At 49.8% G+C, this 23884-nt stretch overlaps 2 protein-coding genes across 8 annotated transcripts; one reads left to right on the forward strand and one right to left on the reverse strand.

Annotated features, from left to right (window-relative positions):
• Window positions 1-334: 334 nt before the first annotated feature.
• On the forward strand, window positions 335-7262 carry ABCB6 (ATP binding cassette subfamily B member 6 (LAN blood group); the record flags this gene model as incomplete). 2 transcript variants are annotated; one of them, XM_079710020.1, is made up of 19 exons in its annotated part: window positions 335-883; window positions 1210-1347; window positions 1613-1793; window positions 1989-2090; window positions 2258-2441; window positions 3054-3175; window positions 3699-3808; window positions 3991-4056; window positions 4231-4356; window positions 4494-4570; window positions 4659-4722; window positions 4834-4919; window positions 5131-5188; window positions 5404-5508; window positions 5939-6113; window positions 6257-6369; window positions 6610-6704; window positions 6776-6844; window positions 7034-7262. In XM_079710020.1, the coding sequence occupies 19 exons, from the start codon at window positions 335-337 to the stop codon at window positions 7140-7142; spliced, it is 2529 nt and encodes an 842-aa protein (XP_079566146.1). In that variant the 3' UTR covers window positions 7143-7262. The 2 variants fall into 2 exon arrangements, with proteins under 2 accessions (XP_079566146.1, XP_079566147.1); XM_079710021.1 differs by lacking the exon at window positions 1210-1347.
• A 145-nt stretch (window positions 7263-7407) lies between these two features.
• ZFAND2B (zinc finger AN1-type containing 2B) lies at window positions 7408-10298 on the reverse strand (the record flags this gene model as incomplete). Of its 6 annotated transcripts, XM_079710028.1 has the most annotated exons (10): window positions 7408-7815; window positions 8036-8108; window positions 8440-8507; window positions 8591-8651; window positions 8727-8822; window positions 9075-9226; window positions 9355-9486; window positions 9713-9759; window positions 10091-10166; window positions 10288-10298. In XM_079710028.1, the coding sequence occupies 9 exons, from the start codon at window positions 10143-10145 to the stop codon at window positions 7771-7773; spliced, it is 729 nt and encodes a 242-aa protein (XP_079566154.1). In that variant the 3' UTR covers window positions 7408-7770. The 6 variants fall into 6 exon arrangements, with proteins under 6 accessions (XP_079566154.1, XP_079566157.1, XP_079566152.1 ...); XM_079710031.1 differs by lacking the exon at window positions 10288-10298 and having other exon boundaries at window positions 9713-9807; window positions 10091-10157; XM_079710026.1 differs by lacking the exon at window positions 10288-10298 and having other exon boundaries at window positions 7408-7711; window positions 9713-9807; window positions 10091-10145.
• Between the last annotated feature and the right edge of the window lie 13586 nt (window positions 10299-23884).

Genomic DNA, 23884 nt, shown 5'->3' on the forward strand with positions numbered 1-23884 from the left:
GTGGGCGGGGCTGCTGCGGAAGAGAGCGGCTGGAGGCAGAGGCTGAACATTCCTGTGGGCCCCAACTTGGCCAGAGGGTCCCCGGCCGCGAGCTAGGGGCGGGCGGCGGAGACTGCGTACGTGCCCGGCGTGAGTGCGTGGCGGCGGCGCGTGCGCGAAGCGAGTGGGTGGTGTGGCCGGGTCCACGTTCGTCCCTGCCCCGCGACCCCCGCGGCTTAGCGCCCCGAGGCTCCATGACCCGAGATACCCGGGATTCCGCGCCCCGCCCCGAGCGGCCGGTCCAGTTCTCCTGCCCCTCAGTCCCCTCAGCCTCGGCCGGCGGCCACGCATTGCCATGGTGACTGTGGGCAACTACTGTGAGGCCGAAGGACCCGCGGGTCCGGTCTGGGCGAAGGGTGGCCTCAGCCCCTGCTTTTTCTTCACGCTTGTACCCTCGACGCTGGTGGGCCTGGGGGCCCTGGCCTTGGTGCCGGCTCTTCCCTGCAAACGTCCGGAGCGGCCAGGTGGCGCTGACGCGGTGTCTTGGGCGGCCGGCCCTCGCGTAGCTCCCTACGTGCTGCAGCTGCTTCTGGCCACACTTCAGGTGGCGCTGCCCCTAGCCGGCCTGGTTGGCCGGGTGGGCGCTGCCCAGGGTGCCCCACTGCCAGGCTACCTATTGCTGGCTTCTGTACTGGGGACTGTGGCCAGCGCCTGTGGCCTGGGGCTGCTCGTGGCGGAACGGAGCCAGGCACGGCAGAAGCTAGCAATGGGCGTCTGGATCAAGTTCACGCACAGCCCGGGTCTCCTGCTCCTCTGGACTGTGGCTTTTGCAGCCGAGAACTTGGCCCTCGTGTCTTGGAACAGCCCACAATGGTGGTGGGCAAGGGCGAACTTGAGCCAGCAGGTGAGTGACCTCGTGGGGGGTGGGGAAGCGTGGGTAGCGGGTGCTGGGAAGAAAGACGGCATGTCTGGTCACACTGGCTCCATGCTTTCGAATGCCTCTAAGAAAGGGAAGAAAGGAGGGGCCAGCGCTGCTGGGAGCTGATAGCCAGCTGGTGGGGAGTGGCTGTGCTGAGTCACTGTGGATTTTTTTTTAAAGCCTATTAGATGCTGGGCCCTTGAGGAGAGGACCTGGGTGTGTGCCCTACCCCAGTCCCTAGATGTGTTATAAGTAGTAACAATGGGATTCTGGCCCTCGTTGCTAGTCTCCCCACATATGTTTAATTCTAGGTTCAGTTTAGCCTGTGGGTGCTGCGGTATGTGGTCTCTGGAGGGCTTTTTGTCCTGGGGCTCTGGGCCCCTGGACTTCGTCCCCAGTCTTACACCTTGCGGGTCAATGAAGAGGATCAAGATGTAGACAGGAGCCAGGTACACCTCAGTTTCTGAAATTTCGGATCTATCTTAATTCCATTCTCTGTCATTATTTCTTCCCACCATAAAGACCCGTTTCTTTCCTAAATCTCCGTTTGTGCCCTGTTAGCTTTTCTGACCCCATCAGGGATTGCTTGTTGGTCTGTTACCGTTACCGGGGAGCTGTAATCCCATACATTTTCCCTAGGGGCTTTCTGGCTAGTGCACTTCATTTTGATTTCTGAGCTTCCCTCCCTTATGCGTTTCACCATCCTAGGTTCAGTCAACAGAGGGGCCACCACGGTCTACCTGGCAAGACCTTGGCAGGAAACTCCGCCTACTGAGTGGCTACCTGTGGCCTCGGGGGAGTCCAGCTCTGCAGTTTGTTGTGCTCACCTGCCTGGGGCTCATGGGGCTGGACCGGGGACTGAACGTGTTGGTCCCCATCTTCTATAGAGACATAGGTGAGGGGGAGAAGGGTTGTCAGCTCAGCACTCTGGTCTTTCATTGGCCTGGTTGGTGCAGGGGACTAGCCTAGGGAAGTGGGACCGAGTTGAGAGCTGGGTGGTCAGAAAGAGGCTGTGGCTGATTCCTGGGGCAGTTTCTTCTGAAGAGGGTTCTAGGGTCCGTAAGTGGGCTCGGACTCGTTTTCTCCATAGTGAACTTGCTGACCCAGAAGGCACCTTGGAGCTCCTTGGTCTGGACTGTCATCATCTATGTCTTCCTCAAGTTCCTCCAAGGGGGTGGCACCGGCAGTACAGGTATGAGGGACCCTGCTCTCACCTTGGTTGGGATTGGTCCCTCTCCCTTCTCCCACAGGCGTCCCTCCCCCAGGCCCCTTGGTGCTCTCAGACCTTTCACATCTTGCTGCTGGGATGATGTCATTAGGCTTCTCAGCCCTACCAAGGCCTCCCCTGGCTTCCCCCAGGCTTCGTGAGCAACCTGCGCACGTTCCTGTGGATCCGGGTGCAGCAGTTCACCTCGCGGCAGGTGGAGCTGCGCCTCTTCTCCCACCTGCACGAGCTCTCGCTGCGCTGGCACCTGGGGCGCCGCACGGGGGAGGTGCTGCGGATCGTGGACCGGGGCACATCCAGCGTCACGGGGCTGCTCAGGTGCCAAGCCAATGGAAAGGAAGTGTGGGAGGGCGGGTCTGGAGAAGCAGGGGTGGAGGGGGCTGTCAGGAGAACCGACCCAGCTTGAGGAGCTGCTTCTCTGTCCAATTTTTTTTTTTTAATTGTAAAATTAATGTACACGTGCTCTCGTAATAATTCAAATAAAGAAGACAGAGAGCTAGTATCTTTTGAATTCCGCTCACTTCTCCAGAGGTTCTCATTCCATTCAGTACGTTGAGTTCTGTTTTTTTTTGCTTTTTTTTACATATATACATGCAGACTCACAGAACTAATGTGGTATCGTGGAGGTTTTTCCTAAAATGAATGGTGTCATGACGTAGATGTCATTCTCAGAATGGTCCTATTACCAAAATGTTAGGGAGATGTATTCTAACCCACACATGAAGACCTTCCTCGTTCATTATAATTGATCCAGAGCATTCTATAATTTGGGCATCCTATGGTTTACTTCGCCATCTACCTCTTAAGGGGCATTTAGCTTGATTCCAATCTGTTGCTGTTGAAAACAAAACACTACGCTGAAACCCCCCAGGGAGAGTTGCTGGCTCCGAGCCCTTAAACCTTTCTTCGTTGCTTGACTTTACCTCCTAGCTACCTGGTGTTCAACATCATCCCCACGCTGGCCGACATCATCATTGGCATCATCTACTTCAGCATGTTCTTCAACGCCTGGTTTGGCCTCATTGTGTTCCTATGCATGAGTCTTTACCTCGGTGAGTGCTGCTTGGTGAAACCACCTCCCTGAGCTATCCACGGACTCCCTTGGGCATGAGCCCTGCCCCCACTCAGGTGACCCAGCTTTGGGAGGTTGTAGATCAGTGGACCCGCATAGCCTCCTGCTGCTCCCCAATGTGACGGGTGAGCCTCCTCTGCTGAGGGAACCTCAGCTCACCCGGGGTGGAGGGAGGGCTGGGGAAGGGCATCCTGGTCACATTAGGTGCCCGCTGTGGATGCGAGTCAAGGACGAACCTCATTTTTGTAACAGGATGCAGCTTGCGTTCATTTGTTCACCACAACCATTTTCACACAGGCTTTATGCAGCCTGCAATGAGGTCTTGGACACAGCCCCTTCCCTCGGGGAGCTTAAGACTCCCTCCCCTTTGGAATCTGGGTGCCTGGGCTGTAGCACAGGGTTAGTGTGCATGTGACCGGCAGCAGACGTGCACATGGTCTCCGCTGCTGGGAGTGATGTCTTGCTCTCTTCGTCTCCCTCTCCCTCCTCCTGTCACTCTCCAGCCCTGACCATTGTGGTCACTGAGTGGAGAACGAAGTTTCGACGTGCTATGAACACACAGGAGAATGCCACCCGGGCACGGGCTGTGGACTCTTTGCTAAACTTTGAGACGGTAACAGAGGCCTCGGTGGCAGTGTTGTGAGGCTCGGAGATGTGGAAGAGTGTGCCTGGGACCATCGGGGCTGATAAGCAGCTGGGGGGTGCGAGGTGTGCTGTTTGCAGTTAGGGAGGAGGGATGGGGAATTGAGCTGAAAGCTGTGGCCGTGTGGAACAGCGGTGGTTTGAATTCATCAGGTGAAGTATTACAATGCGGAGAGTTATGAAGTGGAACGCTATCGCGAGGCCATCATCAAATATCAGGTGAGGATGCTAGTTTGAGGCCTACTGAGAGCAACAGCCTGGCCTTGTGGAATTACCAGGACAGAGAGGAGTAAAATGTGGGCTGTGAGGTTGAAGGTGCCCAGGGCCAGGTTGGGATTTGGTGACTGTGTCAGCATGTATGTGATATTCCTTCCTCTCATGTCATGGCCCCAGGGTTTGGAGTGGAAGTCAAGTGCTTCACTGGTTTTACTAAATCAGACCCAGAACCTGGTGATTGGACTTGGACTCCTCTCTGGCTCCCTGCTTTGTGCATATTTTGTCAGTGAGCAGAAGCTACAGGTGAGGGAATTGTGCTGGGCCTGGGGATGAGGGGACTGGGATCTTTGTTTAGGCCACCAGGTTCCTGGGTGGGAAGCAGGCAGGGTGAGAGCCCGCAGGCCTGCTGTGACTCTGTCCTCTTCCCTTGATGTCCACAGGTTGGGGACTTTGTGCTGTTTGGCACTTACATCATCCAGCTGTACATGCCCCTCAACTGGTTTGGCACCTACTACAGGTAACCTGACCCTGGCCCTCACCTGTTCAGGGTGCACCATTATTTCTCCAGCTCCTCAGAGGAGCTCCAGCCAGCATTCTTCTTGCAGGATGATCCAGACCAACTTCATTGACATGGAGAACATGTTTGACCTGCTAAAAGAGGAGAAAGAAGTGAGTGAGGAGACAGGAGCCGGGTTTGTGGGGAGCGGGAGCCTGCGTGGCGTTCTTTGTGTCTGGAGAATACCAGGCCAGTAATGGCACACATTGGTGGCACTCTCCCAGGTGAAGGACCTTCCTGGAGCAGGGCCCCTTCACTTTCAGAGGGGCCAGATTGAGTTTGAGAATGTGCACTTCAGCTACACCGATGGGTGAGCCCCTCCCCTTTCACTGTCCCGCAGCCCCCTTTTCCGGTGTCCATTTACGCACTGCCTTCCTGCCTCTCCTCCCTGCTGCTCAGCCCACCACCACCTGGGAAGAGAGCCTGAGCAAGAGAGGGGCAGGGCCCAGTAGTGGCTCTAGTGTTGGAGGGGCCCCTGGCAGTGCAGCAGGCCTGCTGAGCATGCCCATCCTTCTTTGCAGGCGGGAAACGCTGCAGGATGTGTGCTTCACCGTGATGCCTGGACAGACACTGGCCCTGGTAAGAGGAGACCCAGCCAGCTGGCCCAGACTCCTTGAGCTTCCCTTATTCTAGTGCCCGTGGTAGCTTGGGACCAAGGCTGTGGAGTTAGCCCTGTCATGCCAGGTTACTGGAGTGAATGTAGCAGCCTCCATGGACATTGGTGGCCTCTTGGAGAGAAAGATTTAAAAGCCGATGGGCCTTAGAATGTTTTCCCTTTGTTTCTCATGCAACAGGTGGGCCCATCAGGAGCAGGGAAGAGCACAATTTTGCGCCTGCTGTTTCGCTTCTATGACATCAGCTCTGGCTGCATCCGAATAGATGGGCAGAACATTTCACAGGTAAGGATGCTTGGGAGAAGACTGTAATTTAGGGGCCTGTGTGTGAAAGGATGGCAGGTGCTGGGCATCCAGGGAGTGGAGGAGGAGCTGTCACCCCTGCAGAAAGTTGGGCCAGGAGACCTCAGCCTTTCTAGCAGCAGATGACCTACATAAGGAAAGTAGTCATGAGAATGAGTGGTATAGTGCTGTATGAGGCACAAAGATCTGCAGCAGCCCAGGGAAGCAGGGAGAGAAAGTGTATTTTCTCTTTTATCGATGGGGAAACAGACTCAGAGAGGTTAAGTGATTTGCCCGCACAGCTAGGGTTTGGGGAGGTGGAGGCAGGATTCTCATGCAGGGCCTCTCATCCCATGTGCTTCCCACCATTCCATCCTACCTTCCAGGCCTGAGTGGGTCTCACAGGCCAGAGCATGTGGTCTTTTGGCCCCAGGTGACCCAGGTCTCTCTCCGGTCTCACATTGGAGTCGTGCCCCAGGACACTGTCCTCTTCAATGACACCATTGCCAACAATATCCGCTACGGCCGCATCACAGCTGGGAACGATGAGGTGAAGGCTGCGGCTCAGGCTGCAGGCATCCATGACACCATTATGGCTTTCCCTGAAGGTGAGCCTCCCCTGCGGAGTCCCCCTCCTGCCCAGTTCAGTCCCGTTACTCCCTCTGACCTCGGTTCCACCTCTTCCTTGCCCATCTGGTCACAGAAAACAAGTTGATTACTGTGACTTGAGGGAGGTGGGCAATTTCCACAGGGTACGATACGCAGGTGGGTGAGCGGGGACTGAAGCTGAGCGGTGGGGAGAAGCAGCGTGTCGCCATCGCTCGCACCATTCTCAAGGCTCCAGACATCGTTCTGCTGGACGAGGTGAGGGCCCTGAGTGCCTTCTCCCCTCCTTCCTCCCCGACCCGTGCCCCAGCCATTCCTGCTGGGCACCGTCTCCATCTAGGAGAGCTAGCACAGATCCATGTTTCACAGAAACACCTTGCAGTTTTCAAGCGCAAAACAGGTTCTTTTTGATTCCTGAGGCTTTGGCCAGCAGCTTGCATCCTCTTCCCACTGGGGTTTTGGGTGGCAGGGGCAGTTTTACCCAGTCCCTCTCTGTAGGCAACATCCGCGCTGGATACACCTAATGAGAGGGCCATCCAGGCTTCTCTGGCCAAAGTCTGCGCCAACCGCACCACCATCGTGGTGGCACACAGGTACGGGACGGGCGGCAGGCAGCGGGGCCCACACTGGTGGTGTGGTGGGTGACTGATCTCTGACCTCTCAGGCTCTCCACTGTGGTTAGTGCTGACCAGATCCTCGTCGTCAAGGATGGCTGCATTGTGGAGAGAGGACGGTAAGGGACACAGCAGGATGAACAGGGAAGGGCCTCTGAATTGAGGGCCCCAGGAGAAGGTTGTGGAATCCCAGGGCTTTCTGGAAGGATCTCCCTCGCCAGTTCCCTGTCATCTCATAGACTAGTGGCGAGGACTCTTGGGGTAAAACTGATAGTTGGTTGGGACTTATGTTTTTCTCCTTGCCCCAGGCACGAGGCTCTGTTGTCCCGAGGCGGGGTGTATGCTGACATGTGGCAGCTGCAGCAGCAGGGACAAGAAGTCTCTGAAGACACCAAGCCCCAGACTAAGGCATGGTGACCAAAGTATCCTTCCCTCCCAAAGGATAACTGAGGGAAATAACCCTCTTCCCTGCCATATTTCATCGTGGTCTTGGTGCTAGCTATAGTGAAGGAAAGGAGCCTTTCAAAAAAGCACTTTTGGGGGAATAAAAGTGTGGACTGTGCTGGGATCACTGTGACTTTCTGGTGTGGGGGATTGCAGCGGGCCTCCACCCTTAGATCAGGTGAGCATTCTTGACAGGACTCTTCTGTTCTTGGTTGGAGAGGAGAAAGAAACACACCACTTTGGTGTCTTACTGACTGCCAAGATTCTTTATTCTTTCTAGCCGCCCCCCAGCCCCCTACACGTGGGGGGAGTCCCAGTATACGGGGGATGTCAAGATGCAGGGGGCCATGTGGGGTCTGGCCAGGGCCCAGCCAGGCAACAGTTCAGAGCTGTTCTCTCCCATGCAGCTGGAGAGGCCAGCAGAGCCATCTGTAGGCTCAGCTCCACAAGCTGCTTCTCCTGATGCTCCCCGTAGGCGGCCTCCACGTTACTCCTCCTCATCTTCACTCTAGGCTGCTCCGGGCCTCCTCTCCCTGTGGACCCTAGAGATGCGAGGGCCACAGTCCTCCTCAGCTGAGCCTCCCTCCCCAAGCCCAGGGCCCTAGCACAGGTTGCAGTTGGACGGCTTCAAGCTGCGGCTCTGAGCCTGGAGCAAGGAGAGGGGGAGGAGAGGAAGACAGGGTTCGACATCAAGGAAATGAGGGGGACAGTCCTCACTGCAGAGCTCAGCATGGGCTGGAGTCATATTGAAAACACAAGGATAACCACCATTCCAAAACTCTGCTACTTGGAAGAGCACCCCCCAACCCCCCGTAAACTCCTTACTTCCTCCCAGCGCAGGGCCTGTCTCTACCCCGTCCTCATACCTGCCGTTGTCGGTATTCTGCCTCGCTGGCTGATAGTGCTTGTGCTAAAGCTAAGTCTTCTTCCTCCTGAGAACTGGGAGGGAGGAACAGCTTAAGCTGGATGACAGTATCTAAAATGTGAGCATCTCATCTGTTAGGCATCACTGTGCTGAGCACTTCTGAGTATTATCTCAATTTTCATAGGTAGGGTTCTATAAGGTATTAGTACTGTCCCCATTTTATAGAGGGCATTAAGACTAATGGGTTAAAGAACTTGTCAAAGGACATATACTGTAGTTCAAAAGCTTAATTTTGAGCCCAAGTTCCTAACAGTTATCCTGCATTGGATGAGAGTGGTCCCACCTACCTCCCTCCAAACTGAGGCCTTGCCCACGTCCCACCCTCTTTCACCAGAGAGAAGGTACCTTGGGACCTGGGGCTTGGTCTCTGCCAGGGACAGTTCCAGGGCTCGTTGCAGAGCCTCATCCTCACTCTGCAAAAGGAAAAATAAGACCAGCTGCCTTGGACTTTACTCTGTGGGTTTGCTTCTGTCCATCTGACCTCTGCCCAACTCACCAAGCCATTTTGCAGAGCAATCACTGGAGAGGCTGTCCGGGATGGAGACTGAGTTGTGGCTCTATGGCAGACATTCAAGAGGCTGAGGTCAGAGATGTGAAGGGAAAAAAGGAAGAGGAGAAACAGGCCGGCCTACCTGCTGGCAGAGGGAGATGAAGCCAAGGTCTGGTTTGGGCTGGGGATGGGCTTTGTAGAAGAAGCTAGGCTTTGTGCTCTGGAGATGGCAGCCAGTCTGTAGGGAAGAGACACTCTTGGCATGCCTCCAGGCACGGTCAGCTTGCATGTTCCTCCCTGGCCTGACCAAGGAAGTCTGGAGGGGAACTCCTCCACAAGGTCTGGAAAACATGCACTTCAAAAGGAAATAAAAAGACTCCCTAGCCAAAGGGGACAGGTTGACGCTTCCCAACTATAATGACAGAGGTTGAGTCAGTTTCAAAAGGATGGGATGGTCCCAAAGGCAAGTAGGGGACTTAGTTGCAATTACCCTGCCCTACTTGTGGGGTGCCCCTCCCCAGAGCAATCATGGTCCAGTGGGTGACGGTGCTTGATGCAGAAGTTTCGGCCACAGTGGTCGCAGGTCAGTTTCATCATTTCCCGCTGCCGGCAGCCAGAGCGTTCACACTTATTGGTGAAGATCTGCGGTGGAGTACGGAGGATGGTCTCTGCTGAGACTCTGAGCCCCCTTCAACCCCATCCTAACAGTTGTACAGACTTCCAGGCATCTGTAGTCCCAGGTGACCATGGTTAACCCCTCCAACGCTTACCTTACGTTTCTGCTGAGCTGGATCAGAGCGGCAGTCTCCGTCAATGTGTTCCCCAACAGCACGGTCAGGGGGCTCCCCTCTGGCCACAGGAACGGGCACATTACAGAGTGGGCATACAGGTACCTGGATATCCTACAGTCAGGGAGCAGGGTTCGGTGTGTGGTCTACTCCCAAACCAGCCAAATCTCTGGTCCTGAAAGAACCTGGACATCCCCCCATAAACGCAAAAGGAAGCAATGTTCCCAGCACTGAGCCTCAGAAAGGCAGTAAAAGAGAGGAAATGGGACGCAGAGGGCTTCCAGAGATTCTGCATGCCATCCTCCACCCGCCCCCTTTCACCCTCAGACCGCCCCCTCACCTTTTGGTAAGCAGATCCACAGTGATGCTGGGCGTAGGCCACGTGGTCTGCGCAAAAGATGCCCGAGCAGGCGTCGCACTTGAGCGGCAGAAAATCTGCAGGAAGTGCGTTGGACTGCAGGTCCAGGGGGACCTCGACCTCGTTCCCGCTCACTCAAGCCTCCCACTCAGGGGAACGAAAACGCCGCCGTACTCGCAGTGAACTGCACCCCTGACCTAGCCCACTATCTCCTAAGCCACGCCCCAACCTCGAGCTCCGCCCCCCATTGGGCACTTCCAGCCCGGGAGCCCGCCCTTCCCGCCACTTGCACTTCCAAGCCCGTCTCCGCCCCGGCCCCGCCTCCCGCCTGCTCCGCCCCTCACCCCCTCACCCCCTCACCCAAGCGCTGACAGCTCGGCTCCGAACAGTGAGCCCCAAGGTCCGGAAACTCCATCGCCGGACCGGACGGGGCCTGCTGGGAGAGGAAGCGATGCTGAGCTCCTCTAGGGTTCCCGCTCCGGGTCCAAACCGCGACCCCGCACTCTGGGGGGACTCGCTGTCCCGCCCCTTCCTCCCCACTGCCCAGCCCGGGTTACCGGAGCGTCAGCGCCTCCCGGCCCGCAGCTCCCACTCCTCCCCTGGCGCGCGCGGGCGCGCTGACGTCGTCGCGCAGGGCGGGCACGTCCCGCGCAGTCCCCGGGGGGCGGGGGAGCGTCCCGGAAGAGCCGAGCCCCGGCCCTCCAGTTGCGTTAGGCTGGGAGCTGCGTGGTTTCCCTTGGGCGCGGGCCTACCTCCACGAAGGGCGAAAGGGCCGGCGAAGGCAAGGACCGATGACATCTTGGAGGGGTGGGGTGGTTTGGGGTCTTTCACAATTGGGTCCTTCGTCCGCTTCTCACTCTACACTCTCCCATTAGCCGTTTGGTTCGCAGCCACTGCTGTACTTACTCTCCTTGTTTCTGTGAAATACACATTTCTCTTCAGGGCTGTAGCTCCTCCAAGTTTAGCTTCCATGTCCTTTTGTAAGACTTCTCTGACCCTCCTCAGTTTGAGCTAAGCGCCTCTCTTTTGTGGTCTCCCTGGTTCTGTTTTAGCACTCTATCACCTTATTGTAATCAGCCGTTCCCTCACTCCCCTGCCTACCCCTGCCCCACATAAATATACTGGTAAGTCAGGGACCACGTCTGCCTTGCTTTGTGTTAGGTGGGCCCCAGCACCCAGCTCAGTGCCTGTGGTTTTCAGACCTCAGTGTGAATCCAAATCACCTACAGAGCTGCTTTAAAATGCAGATTCCTGAGCCCCCAGGGCTTCTGATTTAGTAGGAAGTATAGGAGAGAATTCTGACAGATTATCCATGTACTACACTTTGAAAAACACATGCCTAGAATATGCTGAATGCTTATTAAATATTTCTTGAATGAAGCTAGAGAGTCACTGGATTGATGTCCTGCTTTACCTTAGGGAGCCCCAGGTTGAGACCTTCCGTTTCAGCACATTTTGTTTCTCACATGCCTCTCTGGCCCCTCATGCGTGGGCTTGGTTGCACTCTTATTTTCCCAAAAGTTTGGGCATGGGGACAAGTAAACAGGTGAAATAAACTTAGAGTTGAACAGTGTCCTCCAAAACGGAGACAGAACCAGGCTACAGCTGGAAATGAGGAGCCAGCCTTCTCCAACTTTTGGCTCTGTTTCCCTCTGTGTCTGCTTCTTACAACCTTACAGCTCTAAGGCTACTGAAAATTAAAACCATTTTTTCCTGGTTCCTCAAGCAGAAGGCCTAATTTCAGCTCTGACTGGGCCTGATTGCCTTGACTTGGATTATCTGCCAAATCCTGACCTGTGGCCCAGGGGCCAGGGTATGTGTTGTTCTGATGGGCCAGGCCTGAGTCTCATGTTTGGGGGAAGTGAGTCAGCTTCACCTAGAGTGAAAATCACCAAACTGGCTCGGACAGTCATTCCAGAAAACCCAAGAGAGTCCATTCAATTCCTTCCTTCCTTCCTTCAACATACTGAGTGTCCTCCCACGTGCCTGTCACGGTATGATACATGCATAGACTAGGATCTACCAGGTAATACGGCAGTGCATTTCAGGTACACCCATTCTGGAGTTGACAAGTGTTATTCAAGCCAAAACCTGAAGGGTGAGTAGATGTTGGCTAGGTGAAGACCAAGGGAGAAAGGAGTGGGGTGGAAGGAGATGGTATTCCAGACAGAGGAAACAGCAAGGACAAAAACCTGGAGATAAGAGGGAACAAGATCCTTTAGATGAGCTTTTTTTTTTTTTTTGTGGTACATGGGCCTCTCACTGTTGTGGTCTCTCCCATTGTGGAGCACAGGCTTCAGACGCACAGGCTCAGCAGCCATGGCTCATGGGCCCAGCCACTCTGTGGCATGTGGGATCTTCCCTGACCGGGGCACGAACCCGTGTCCCCTGCATCGGCAGGCAGACTCTCAACCACTGCGCCACCAGGGAAGCCCTAGATGAGCTTTTTAAAAGCTTATAGCATCGGGATCTTAGAGTGTAAGAGACAGCAGAAGATAAAGCTGGAGAGTTAGCTGGGTTCAAATCTCAGGTCATGGAGGCCACATTAGTGTTGAGAATTTTAACATGAACGTAATAGGAAACTGTAGATAGCTTTAAGCAGAAGAGTAACATGATCCAATTTGTATTTTGGGAAAGTCACTCTGGCTTCAGAGTGGGGAACAGATCGGAAGAAAGGAGACTAGGTAGAAGGCTGTTGCTATAATAGAGACAAGAGATGATGGCGTGAACTAGGGATGATGCTTAGAATTAATGAAAGCTCAGTATAGAGGTTAGATATGAGATAGAAATTTTAAAATAAGTAACTTTCCAATATATCACTGAAAGAATAAAATGGTAAAAAAAAAAAAAAAAGAGAGAGAGAAAGAAATTCTGTTCCCAGAGCAGCCATAAAGTACACAGAACAATTTTTTTTTTTTTTTGCACATGCCATGCGGCTTGTGGGATCTTAGTTCCCCAACCAGGGATTGAACCCGGGTCCTCAGCACTGAGAGCACTGATTCCTAACCACTGGACCACCAGGAAATTCCCTCAGAGAAAAAACTGTGACTTTATCTGTGGGAAACACCTCGACCTACCTCTATGCAGAAGTTCAGCCCAACATTCAGTGAGTGTATGGAACACCTTTGGCCAATCTTGCAGGGAAATTTTGTCAGCTCCTTCCCTCAACCCATCCTCACACCCTGGGGTAGGCCCTGGGCAGCCATGTTTCTGCCAAAGATGATTGGTCTGAGAGTGGTCATCTGACCCACACTGGGTGACTAAGTTTGTGTTTCCCAAAAGCATAACCTGAGACAAGGATTTGGGTGCAGATAATTCATGTAGGAGGTAATCCTAGCCAGAGTAAGAGAGCAGGAAGGAGGGAGACAGGGAAGGAAGGAAAACTAATAAAGTGTGTTATGAACTGGTTACTACTGTGGTTCCCAATTCCACTGGGAGCCCTAGGAGGAAGCATGTAAAATACACTTCAGAATCATCCTTCTAAAGGACAGGAGGCTGGGCTGACTCCTGTCTTCTGTAAGTTGGGGGTTTCTCCTGGGAGTGGTAAGTCCCCCATGTCCACCTTGCACAGCCAACCCGTACCTGTGTGCAAGCTGATTGAGCTAGGAGGGGCTTTGGGAAAAGCCCTGAGGCAGAAATACTGAAGCTGGCTCAGCTTGGAGGTGGGAAGGCATCTGAGCTCATAGGAGCTGTCCACAGCGACAGCTGAAGTCCAAGATGTGCCAAGCAGACGAGGCACAGGGCACCAGGAGCATCTGCTATATTTGGCCAATCAGATTCTTTCCTGGGAATTTGGAATCGAGGCCAAAAAAATCAGTGTTCATAAGACCATTGGATCTGTAACATACAAGCTATGGGCTTGCCATCTGCCATACTACCATACTGTCATACTGACTGAGGGACAGGAAGAGATTGTTATCTGCAATACTATGACTGATGGGACACAGCCCCATAAAAAGAGATTGATTTTGTAGCTTACACACATGGGTTTAAATCACATCATTACCTCTTTTGCCTCCTCCTAAAGTCTACACCACCACCCCCAACAAAACTGTGGCTAACTGCCTTTATTTCATTAGTTTCACTTTGTCCCTTTTAAGATAGTTATAAGTTATCCCATTAGATTCACTATATTTCCCAAGGCTTTGTCAGACTCTCTTATCACACCCGAAGTCAGGCTATTGACATGCAGGAGACTCTTGATCCGGGTATGCACCTAAGCGTCCTCTGCCATAGGGATTCAGCTTTTGGCCTAGGCCCTTCAGAAAGGACAGTTGTTGAAGAGCTTGCTATTTGTGAGTTCCAAGACTCCATATCTGTGGAATCCAGCATCAGTTCTGTTAGATTTAAACATATGAAATTGCTAATAGTTGACTTTTTTTTTTAATTTACAAAAACAGCAATTTCATATGGTTTAATCTAAGCAGCACATGTCACAGGCAAGAACTGTTTTACCTCTGACCTTCAATCTAATCCTCACCCTGCTGGGTTTTGGAGCCCAGATATGAAGACAAACAGGCACTGTCTGGGAATATGGTTTAAAGTCCACACACCTTAAAATCAGATGTGTCAAATGTCTATGTACCTTAGCACTTCAAACTTGCACCATTTTCTACTAACAATGTATAAGGAGAGGGTATTGGGTAGGATATAGGTTAAGCTGCCATAACAGTGACTCAGAAACAGTGGCATAAACAAGAAAGAATTCTTGCTTATGTAATTATCCAGGGCTGGCTGGTATGATAGCACCTGTCGGGGACTTGGACATCTCCTATTTTGTTGCTTCACCATCATTAAGGTGTTGCCTTTGTCTACGTGGTACCAAATGAGTCCTTGTTCTAGGCAGCAGAATGAGGGAGAAGAAAAAGAAGGCATCCCCTCCACCCTCCACCCGCCCCACCTCCACCATTCAATGACCTTGAATTTGCATACATCACTTCTGTGAACATTGTATAGGCCAACTATCATTGTATAAATCATTAACTTAGTCACATGATCATACCCAACTCCAGGGAAGCTGGGAAATGTAGTCTTTAGCTGGGTGGCTATGTGTCCAGATAAAATTCCAATTATTATGTCAGTGAAGGAGAACAGATATTGTAAGGCATGTCTCTTAGCTCGGGGGGTTGGAGCATGAGAACAACAGGACCAAGCACCACCTGGTCAGTCTTCAATTGTAGCCCACTCTACCCAATAGCCATTCCCCAGCTCCCTTGTCCTTGAGGACAAAACTCTGATTTTAATCATCTTTTTCCAAGTAGTTGTTTTTTGCATAGGTCCCTTTGCAGCTCCTAGGAAGAGTCTTAAATGGTCTAAGTCAATGTTTTTCAAACTTTTTAACCATTACTCTCAATGGGAAATACATTTTATAACCCAACACACACACACACGCAAACACACACATACATGCCTGATACTTGACCTTATTTTTTTTTAATTAATTTATCTACTATTTATTTTTGGCTGTGTTGGGTCTTTGTTGCTGGGCTCAGGCTTTCTTTAGTTGTGGCAAGCGGGGGCTACCCTTCTTGTGGTGCACGAGCTTCTCATTGTGGTGGCTTCTCTTGTTGCGGAGCACAGGCTCTAGGTGCAAGGGCTTCAGTAGTTGTGGCTTGCGGGCTCTAGAGCACAGGCTCAGTAGTTGTGGCTCATGGGCTTAATTGCTCCGCAGCAAGTGGGATCTTCATGGACCAGGGCTCCAACCTGTGTACCCTGCATTGGCAGGCGGATTCTTAACCTCTGCACCACCAGGGAATTGACATTATTATTATTTTTTAAAATAAATTTATAGTTTGTTTATTTATTTATTTATGGCTGCATTGGGTCTTCGTTGCTGCACGCAGGCTTTCTCTAGTTGCGGTGAGCAGGGGCTACTCTTCGTTGTGGTGCGCAGCTTCTCATTGCGGTGGCTTCTCTTGTTGCAGAGCACGGGCTCTAGGCACACAGGCTTCAGTAGTTGTAGCACGCAGGCTCAGTAGTTGTCGCTCGCGTGCTCTAGAGTGCAGGCTCAGTAGTTGTGGCGCACGGGCTTAGTTGCTCCGCGGCATGTGGGATCTTCCCGTACCAGGACTTGAACCTGTATCCCCTGCATTGGCAGGCGGATTCTTAACCACTGCGTCACCAGGGAAGCCCAACCTTATTATTTTTGATACACTTTGACATTCTATTTCATTTTTTTAAAATGCTAGTTGCCATACACTACATTGATTTCCATCCACCATCCCATTAAGGGGCTACAACCTTCAGTTTGGGAAAAAACCCAAATTCTCTAAGCCAACAAAACTTCCCCTTTGTTGAGGCATGTAAAACAATTTGTATCTGAAAGAAAAATTTATCCCAAACTTTAAAGAAGACAAAAATGGGGAATTCTCTGGCAGTCCAGTGGTCAGGACTCTGGGCTTTCACTGCCGAGGGCCCAAACTAAGATCCCACAAGCCACGTGGCCAAAAATAAATAAATAAATTAGAGCTAAAAAGATAAAGACTTTCAAAAAATAAAGAAGACAAAAAATGACGATCATTCTTTTTTTAATATAATGCTAGAGTTTTCCTAATAATCCAACTTAACATTCACATGATACTCCTGGGAATATAACTGTTGTCACAGTATATTTGATTAACAATCCACTACTGATAAAAGCACAGAGGTTACAGTTCTGTAACATTAACCTGTAGAAATTGATAAGGTGCTGTTCTTGTATAGCCTTGAAGAAACATTAACCTAAAAGTTGTTATTTTTTATTTATTTATTATTATTATTATTATTATTATTTTTTTGCGGTACGTGGGCCTCTCACTGTTGTGTCCTCTCCTGTTGTGGAGCACAGGCTCCGGAAGCGCAGGCTCAGCGGCCATGGCTCACAGGCCCAGCCTCTCCGAGGCATGTGGGCTCTTCCCGGACCGGGGCACGAACCCGTGTCCTCTGCGTTGGCAGGCGGACTCTCAACCACTGCGCCTCCAGGGAAGCCCTAAAAGTTGTTATTTTTTAGCCCTATGGAATGTTAATCAGTTTAGTATCTAACCTAGTAATTTTTTTCATTCTGATATGTATACATTTTTTTCCTGAAAAGACTCAGAGAACCAATTTTTTGTATTCTTTATCAGTTCCCTCATGAATGATTTATATGTGCATATAGTCTATTTGGATGAGAATTTATAATATTTCTGCTCTGGACATTACCTGTGACATCTAGCACTCAGGCATCTATTTTGTGACCATGAGTGGAGCCAAGCAGAGCCAACATGCTGAAGATGGCAGAGAAGAAAGATGGAAAAGATCCAGGGTCACTGATAAATTAACCAACCGGGGATACCACATCTGGCTTCTTGTTATGTAAGGGAGTAAATGTCCTTGTTAGCAATGTTTTCTACATTTTGCAACCCAAAGCTTCCTTTGTGATACACCTGTTGTGGCAGCTCACCTTAATAAAAGTGAACATTTGATTCACCCAGATGGAACTTTTTGCTGGTGTATCATCAACATATGATGGTGGCTCTGGTGGTAGCAGTGGAATGATCACTGAGTTTCCCAATCAACTTTAGAGATCCTCCCCTCACAGCTCTGGAAAGACTCCTGATACAGTGATATTATATTCTATACATTAATATTCTGTTTACTTGTTTTTATCTTTATTTATTTATTTTTGTTTACTTGCTTTTAATTTTAAATTACTTCCAGGGCTTTATAAATCCTTTTAATATATAGCTGTCTGATTTTAAATATTTTTTTCATGTTAAACTATAATCATTTCATTTTAAGAATTTTATTTATTCATTTTTTTCCTCTCTACATTCATGGCTTTAGAGTGGTAGGCTTCCAGTTTTTTGGAACCTTGTGTGGAACAGACTAAACAAAGAGAAACACTGCCTCTTTCCCCGCTCCCACTCCACAAATGCTCAGATAACCAAAAGCTTAGAGAACCCTAAAAATAAAATCTTGGAAGTTCTCTCTTGAGCATAAGCCAGAATGTTTTAACTGTCAGAGACCCCAAAGACCACAAGAGAGAACGAAGCCCTCACAGTTTCCCTTGTCTCAGGCAAAACTTTTCCTGACTGATGGGTTATAGTCCAGATTAAGCTATGCATGCTGATCAGCAGCCTAGGAGCTTCCCAAGATTTAAAAGGATGATGAACAGACCAAAGCCACTACCTCCTGCTCCATAGTGTGGATGTAGGTTCCTTGCTTCCGAATAAGGGAATAAAGGAGAACATTGAGAGAAATCCAGTAACACTTTCCACGTTGAACAAGCTGTGTCAGAAGATATCAACTAGCAATTGAGCATTGCTTAAGTCTCTTTTATTGTAGACCAACAAAGCACACGCAGACCTGCTAAGCAGCTTTGTGCTTCAGCTGTGGGAAGCTGAGCTGCAGCCTCCCACAGGAAAAGGAGAAATGGTCTCCTCTACAAATCAGCAGGTGCAGTGACGGCCAGACACCTCTTATCTCAGCTTCAGCAGGTTTAAAGCAGACAAGGTCAACGTGAGGATGCCAGCAAGGGTGTCTCAGGCCCAGTTCTACTCAAATATTAGTTTAATGATATCTGTTTAGTTTAGTGGTTTTCCTCCTCCTCAAATGACTCTTAGAGAAACAGTGCATACTGAAAGGGAAAGAAAAACCGTTTTGCTAATTGTCGTGTCCTACTATTACTCATCTCTTAGTTTATTTAATCCCCCATGAAAACCTTTTGAAGTGGATATTATGTATTCCCCTTTTGAAGATAAGAAAAGTGAGATTGAGAGAGATGAAGTTACTTGCTTTTGGAGATGGGATCTGGACCCAGGTTTGTGCATTGCCTTAAGTCCCATGTTCTTTCATTATACAACATTGCCTCCCCCAAATCGACTCTATAACCTCCTCAGCAAGTGAAAAGAAGAATCTTTTTTTTAATTTTATTTTTTTTTATTAGTTTCTGCTTTATAACAAAGTCATACATATACATCTGTTCCCACATCCCGAAAAGAAGAATCTTAAGTGGTGGTTTTCTCAGAGTGTGGAAAATCCCAAATCTCTCCATGGGTTATCAATAATCAAACACCCTTTCAGAGCAAGGTACTATTTAAATATCTAAATATTACTATTTAAATAACCAGGTGTGGAAGCTCTTTGATTGGAACTGACTTCAGACCCCAGGAGATCAGAAGACCAGCATGGCCTGCCTTCAGTGAGGTCTGCCTTGCTTTCTCAGGTACGTGACATACAATCTTTGTGACGATATTCAGTCACTTGTCCTGAAGTGCCCTAACTCTCCTGTGGATTAATTATAGACCTAGTTTAGGTGCATAGTTCAAACTCATATGATTTTATAGGTTACACAGTGATTTCACATGTATCTGATTCAACCCACTAAATATTGACCAAGTCTTATCAGATGTTATACTAGGCCCTGGGCATAGAGGTGAATAACTTATGGCCTCTACCCCGTAGTTGTTCAATGTCCAGAGGGGGAAGGGGATAGTGGGGGAGAGGGTGCTACTGGCATCTAATGGGTAGAGGCCAAGGATGATGCAGCTAAACATTCGACAATGAACAGGACAGCCCCTATCACCACCAACAAATAATTATCTGGCTCAAGGGGCTTCCCTGGTGGTGCAGTGGCTAAGAATCTGCCTGCCAACACAGGGGATATGGACGGGTTCGAGCCCTGGTCCGGGAAGATCCCACATGCCGCAGAGCAACTAAGCCCATGGGCCAAAACTACTGAGCCTGTGCTCTAGAGCCCACAAGCCACAACTACTGAAACCCACATGCCACAACTACTGAAGCCTGCACACCTAGAGCCCGTGCTCCTCAACAAGAGAAGCCATTGCAATGAGAAGCCCTCACACTTTGGGCAAGCCATTTTACCTCACTAAGCCTCAGTTTCCTCATCTGTAAAATGGGGAAGGGGTCCTACATCCAAGCATGATGGTGAAGATTACAAAAATGATACATGTAAAGCACTTAGATCTACGACTAACATATACTAAATAATCTAACATATATGTATTGTTAGTTGTTTAACTGTGTATATTATTCATTATTACTAAATTTGTTCATTTTCCATGTGTTGATACATTATCTTTATTTTTTATAATGGGTAGATTGCCAGTCCAAATTCTTGAATATAATTTCCAGATAAGCTTGGTGTCGTGGTTTTAAAATATGTCCACAAGGGAATTCCCTGGTGGTCTAGTGTTTAGAACTAGTGGTTTCACTGCCATGACCCGGGTTCAATTCCTGGTCATGGAAGTAAGATCCACAAGCGGTGCAGCCAAAAAAAAAAGTCCACAAAATTTTTTCTACTTTTCCCTTAAAGAGCTTGGGCTGGACTCAGTGACTTGCTTCTAATGTATAGAATACAGGGCTTCCCTGGTGGCGCAGTGGTTGAGGGTCCGCCTGCCGATGCAGGGGACGCGGGTTCGTGCCCCGGTCCGGGAAGATCCCACATGCCGCGGAGCGGCTGGGCCCGTGAGCCATGGCCGCTGAGCCTGCGCGTCCGGAGCCTGTGCTCCGCAATGGGAGAGGCCACAGCAGTGAGAGGCCCCCATACCGCAAAAAAAATAAAAAATAATGTATAGAATACGGTGGAAGTGATAGAGTGTGACTTTTGACACTAGGTCATAAAAACCACTATGGCTTTCTTCTTGCTCTCTCTTGGACCACTTGCTCTAGGGAAGGAAGCTGTCACGTCGTGATGACACTCAAGCAGCCGTAGGAAGAGGTCAGTGTGATAAGGAACTAAGGCCTCTTGTCAACAGCTATCTATCCATATACACATACACCTCTGTACTCCATACACCGTACTCATATGAAGATTCTACGTGATATGTGGAAAAACAGCAGTATACTGAAGGAGCACTAGGAGAGCAGGTCTGGTATGGGGGGCGGGGTGGGTGACGTGGAACACCAGGAAAGCCTTCGAAAATGGAACGTGGTCTGAAGTACATCTTAAAAGACAAGTGAAATGTTTAGCAACTGGAGGGATGAGGGGTGTGGGCGTAGAGCAGGGGTGGAGGAGGGCAGTGCAGCTGAGCCAAGGAAGGAATGTCTGGGGTTGATGCTGTAGTGTAAAGGGCAAGGGCAGATCACAGAAGGCTTCTTTTTTTTTTCTTCATAAATTAATTGAAATTTTTTTTTTTTTTGCGGTACGCGGGCCTCTCACTGCTGTGGCCTCTCCTGTTGCTGAGCACAGGCTCCGGACACGCAGGCTCAGCGACCATGGCTCACGGGCCCAGCCGCTCTGCGGCATGTGGGATCCTCCCAGACCGGGGCACGAACCCGCGTCCCCTGCATCGGCAGGCGGACTCTCAACCACTGTGCCACCAGGGAAGCCCTGAAATTATTTTTAAAAATATTTATTTGGTTGCGTCGGGTATTAGTTGTGGCGTGCGAACTCTTAGTTGCGGCATGCACGTGGGATCTAGTTCCCAGACCAGGGATCAAAACTGGGCCCCCTGCATTGGGAGCGCAGGGTCTTACCCACTGAGCCACCAGGGAAGTCCCTCAGAAGGCTTGTTAACCATATCAGGGAGCTTGAATGATACCTTGTGGGAGGAGAGCCTTGATTACTATTAAATAGCAGAAAGCTCATCCAATTTGTACTTTTAACTTATTTAGCTACTTTTTTGGGCATAAATTTCAGTGGGGGACAAGAGTGTGGGCAGGGAAACTGTTGCATTGGGCCAGGTGAGAGATGAGGAGGTTGTGAATCAGGGCTGTGAGGGGGGTGAATCAAGAAAGAATTAGGACATCCAATTAGCAGCAACTCGGGATTGACTGGGTGTGGGATGAGAGAAAAGCAGGCCTTCAGAGCTGGTGGTGATGACAAGCATGATAGTAAACACAGAAAAAGCCTATCTGTGTAGGGGAGTAGTGGGGTAGAATGCAGAGTGGAAAGAGCATGGGTTCAGTTTTTGTTATGCTGAATAGAAGGTGCTCGTGGGACATTCAAGTGGAGATGCTTAGTCGGAAGTTCTGGGAAAGGAGCTATAGAAGTCATCAGCATATGAGTGGAAACTGAATGGGTGAACAAGTGAAATTGCCCAGGCAGACTGCAAGGAAAAAGTGAGCCAGTGATAGACCCAGTGAAAAACCAAAATTTAAGGGAGCAGGAGGAGGAAGTCCAAGAGACTTTAGTTGGACACGAAAAGAAAAACAGCATGGTGATATACTGTCCTTGCATGATGGAAAATTCTTATACTCTCTGTCCTTGATCCTTGTACTTTTAAAGATCATTTAAATCTGTTTTATATCCCTGACCAGAAAAACAAATTCTGCCTACACTATTATTAATCAAACTCTTCTCAAAGATTTAATTTCTGGGGTTTCCCTGGTGGCGCAGTGGTTGAGAGTCCGCCTGCCGATGCAGGGGACACGGGTTCGTGCCCCGGTCCGGGAAGATCCCACATGCCGCGGAGCGGCTAGGCCCGTGAGCCATGGCTGCTGAGCCTGCGCGTCCAGAGCCTGTGCTTCACAACGGGAGAGGCCACAACAGTGAGAGGCCCGCGTATTGCAAAAAAAAAAAAAAAAAAAAAAAAAGATTTAATTTCTGCCCTTTGCAATACTACAGATAACCCTGCAAAGTTTGATGGCAGCTAATGTGACTTACTTCAGCATTCCCTTCTTGGCTTGAACATTGTTACTTCACAGTTCCCCATATGCTCCACGTGATGACATTTTCAGCCTTCATCTCTGGTGATCCTCTTCTGGGCACTCTGCTATTTGCCAACTTGTCCACAAGCATAGCAAGCCATCCTCTGGAAGTAGTCTAACTTGTGCACAGTATACTCTAGGTATTATATTCTTTCCAGTAATGCAGCCTAAAATTAAGTTTAGGAGCAGCAACATTACACTATTAGCTGTTTGAATGTATAGTTAACTAAAGTGCACTGCCCTCCCCCTGCAAACATAAACATGTAACCAACCCTTTTCCCCCCAGCCTGTACTTCGTTTTTTCTTTAGCCTAACTGTAGGTTTCACATTTCTGCTCATTTTTCTTTCACTCATATGAAAAGCTTTCTTCTTGTCTCTTTCATCATGGGACAGGAAATAGCCAGGACACCTGATAATAAAAAGTTGTAGACAAACATATAGCAACCATCAGACCAAAGCAAGTGTCAAGAATGGACTCTCGGGCTTCCCTGGTGGCGCAGTGGTTGAGAGTCCATCTGCCGATGCGGGGGACACGGGTTCGTGTCCCGGCCCGGGAAGATCCCACATGCCGCGGAGCGGCTGGGCCCGTGAGCCATGGCCGCTGAGCTTGTGTCTGGAGCCTGTGCTCCGCGATGGGTGAAGCCACAGCAGTGAGAGGCCCACGTACCGCCAAAAAAAAAAAAAAAAGAGAATGGACTCTCATGGAACTCCAAACATATGGTTAATGTTTTGACCCAACTACAGGCTTCTGGCTCTATCTTCAAGCTGCAGGTTTAACAAGGAAATAGTTTATGGGTGGGGCAGATGGCAGCCATTGTTTTTCTGATTAATTTTACTTTTCCTGAATTGCCTGTTTGATGATAACTGTTTTCTCATTCTCTTCAGAAATTTCCAGATGATTACAAGTTCATATTCCTTCAGTGACAAAAGACAGGGAGGGCCATTGAAACCCTGAGTCTTTCAGGCAAATGTAAAACAAATGGAAAAGAAAAATTTCTCACACGCTTAAGAGAGATGCAGCATAGAAGTCAACCTCAAAAAGCCAGGTAGCATTGCCATATGGTGTCTCCAGCTGAAGGCCGAGGATGTGAACTCATAAAAAGGGCCATCTGCCCAGTTCTGGGCTTTCCTTTAACCTTGTTCTCCCCCAAAGAGAAAGGATTGTTAAGAGACCACTCTTTGTGAAGCTGAGATAGTATGCAGATCGGTGCTCTATCATTCCCACACCCTGAGTATCTTCCCATTCGTGCCCTATTAATGGACAGGGGCTTCCTGTTCCAGGGTGATTGCTGGAGCCAAACTGCTTGGGTTTGGATTCTGGCTCCACCACATACTAAGGCCGTGGCCTTGTGAAAGTCAACATCTGTAAAATGAAATAACAGTATCTATTATCTCAGGGTCATGAGGGAAAAACATGAGTTAATATAAATCACCTAGAGGAGTGCCAAGCACATATCCTGCATTCAATTAGCGCTAGACACCATTTCTTTAATGTTCCTGGGCCTGGAATCAGTTTTAATACAG

Source organism: Hyperoodon ampullatus, assembly GCF_949752795.1.
Source record: "Hyperoodon ampullatus genome assembly, chromosome: 8".
NCBI classification, from domain to species: Eukaryota; Metazoa; Chordata; class Mammalia; order Artiodactyla; family Ziphiidae; genus Hyperoodon; species Hyperoodon ampullatus.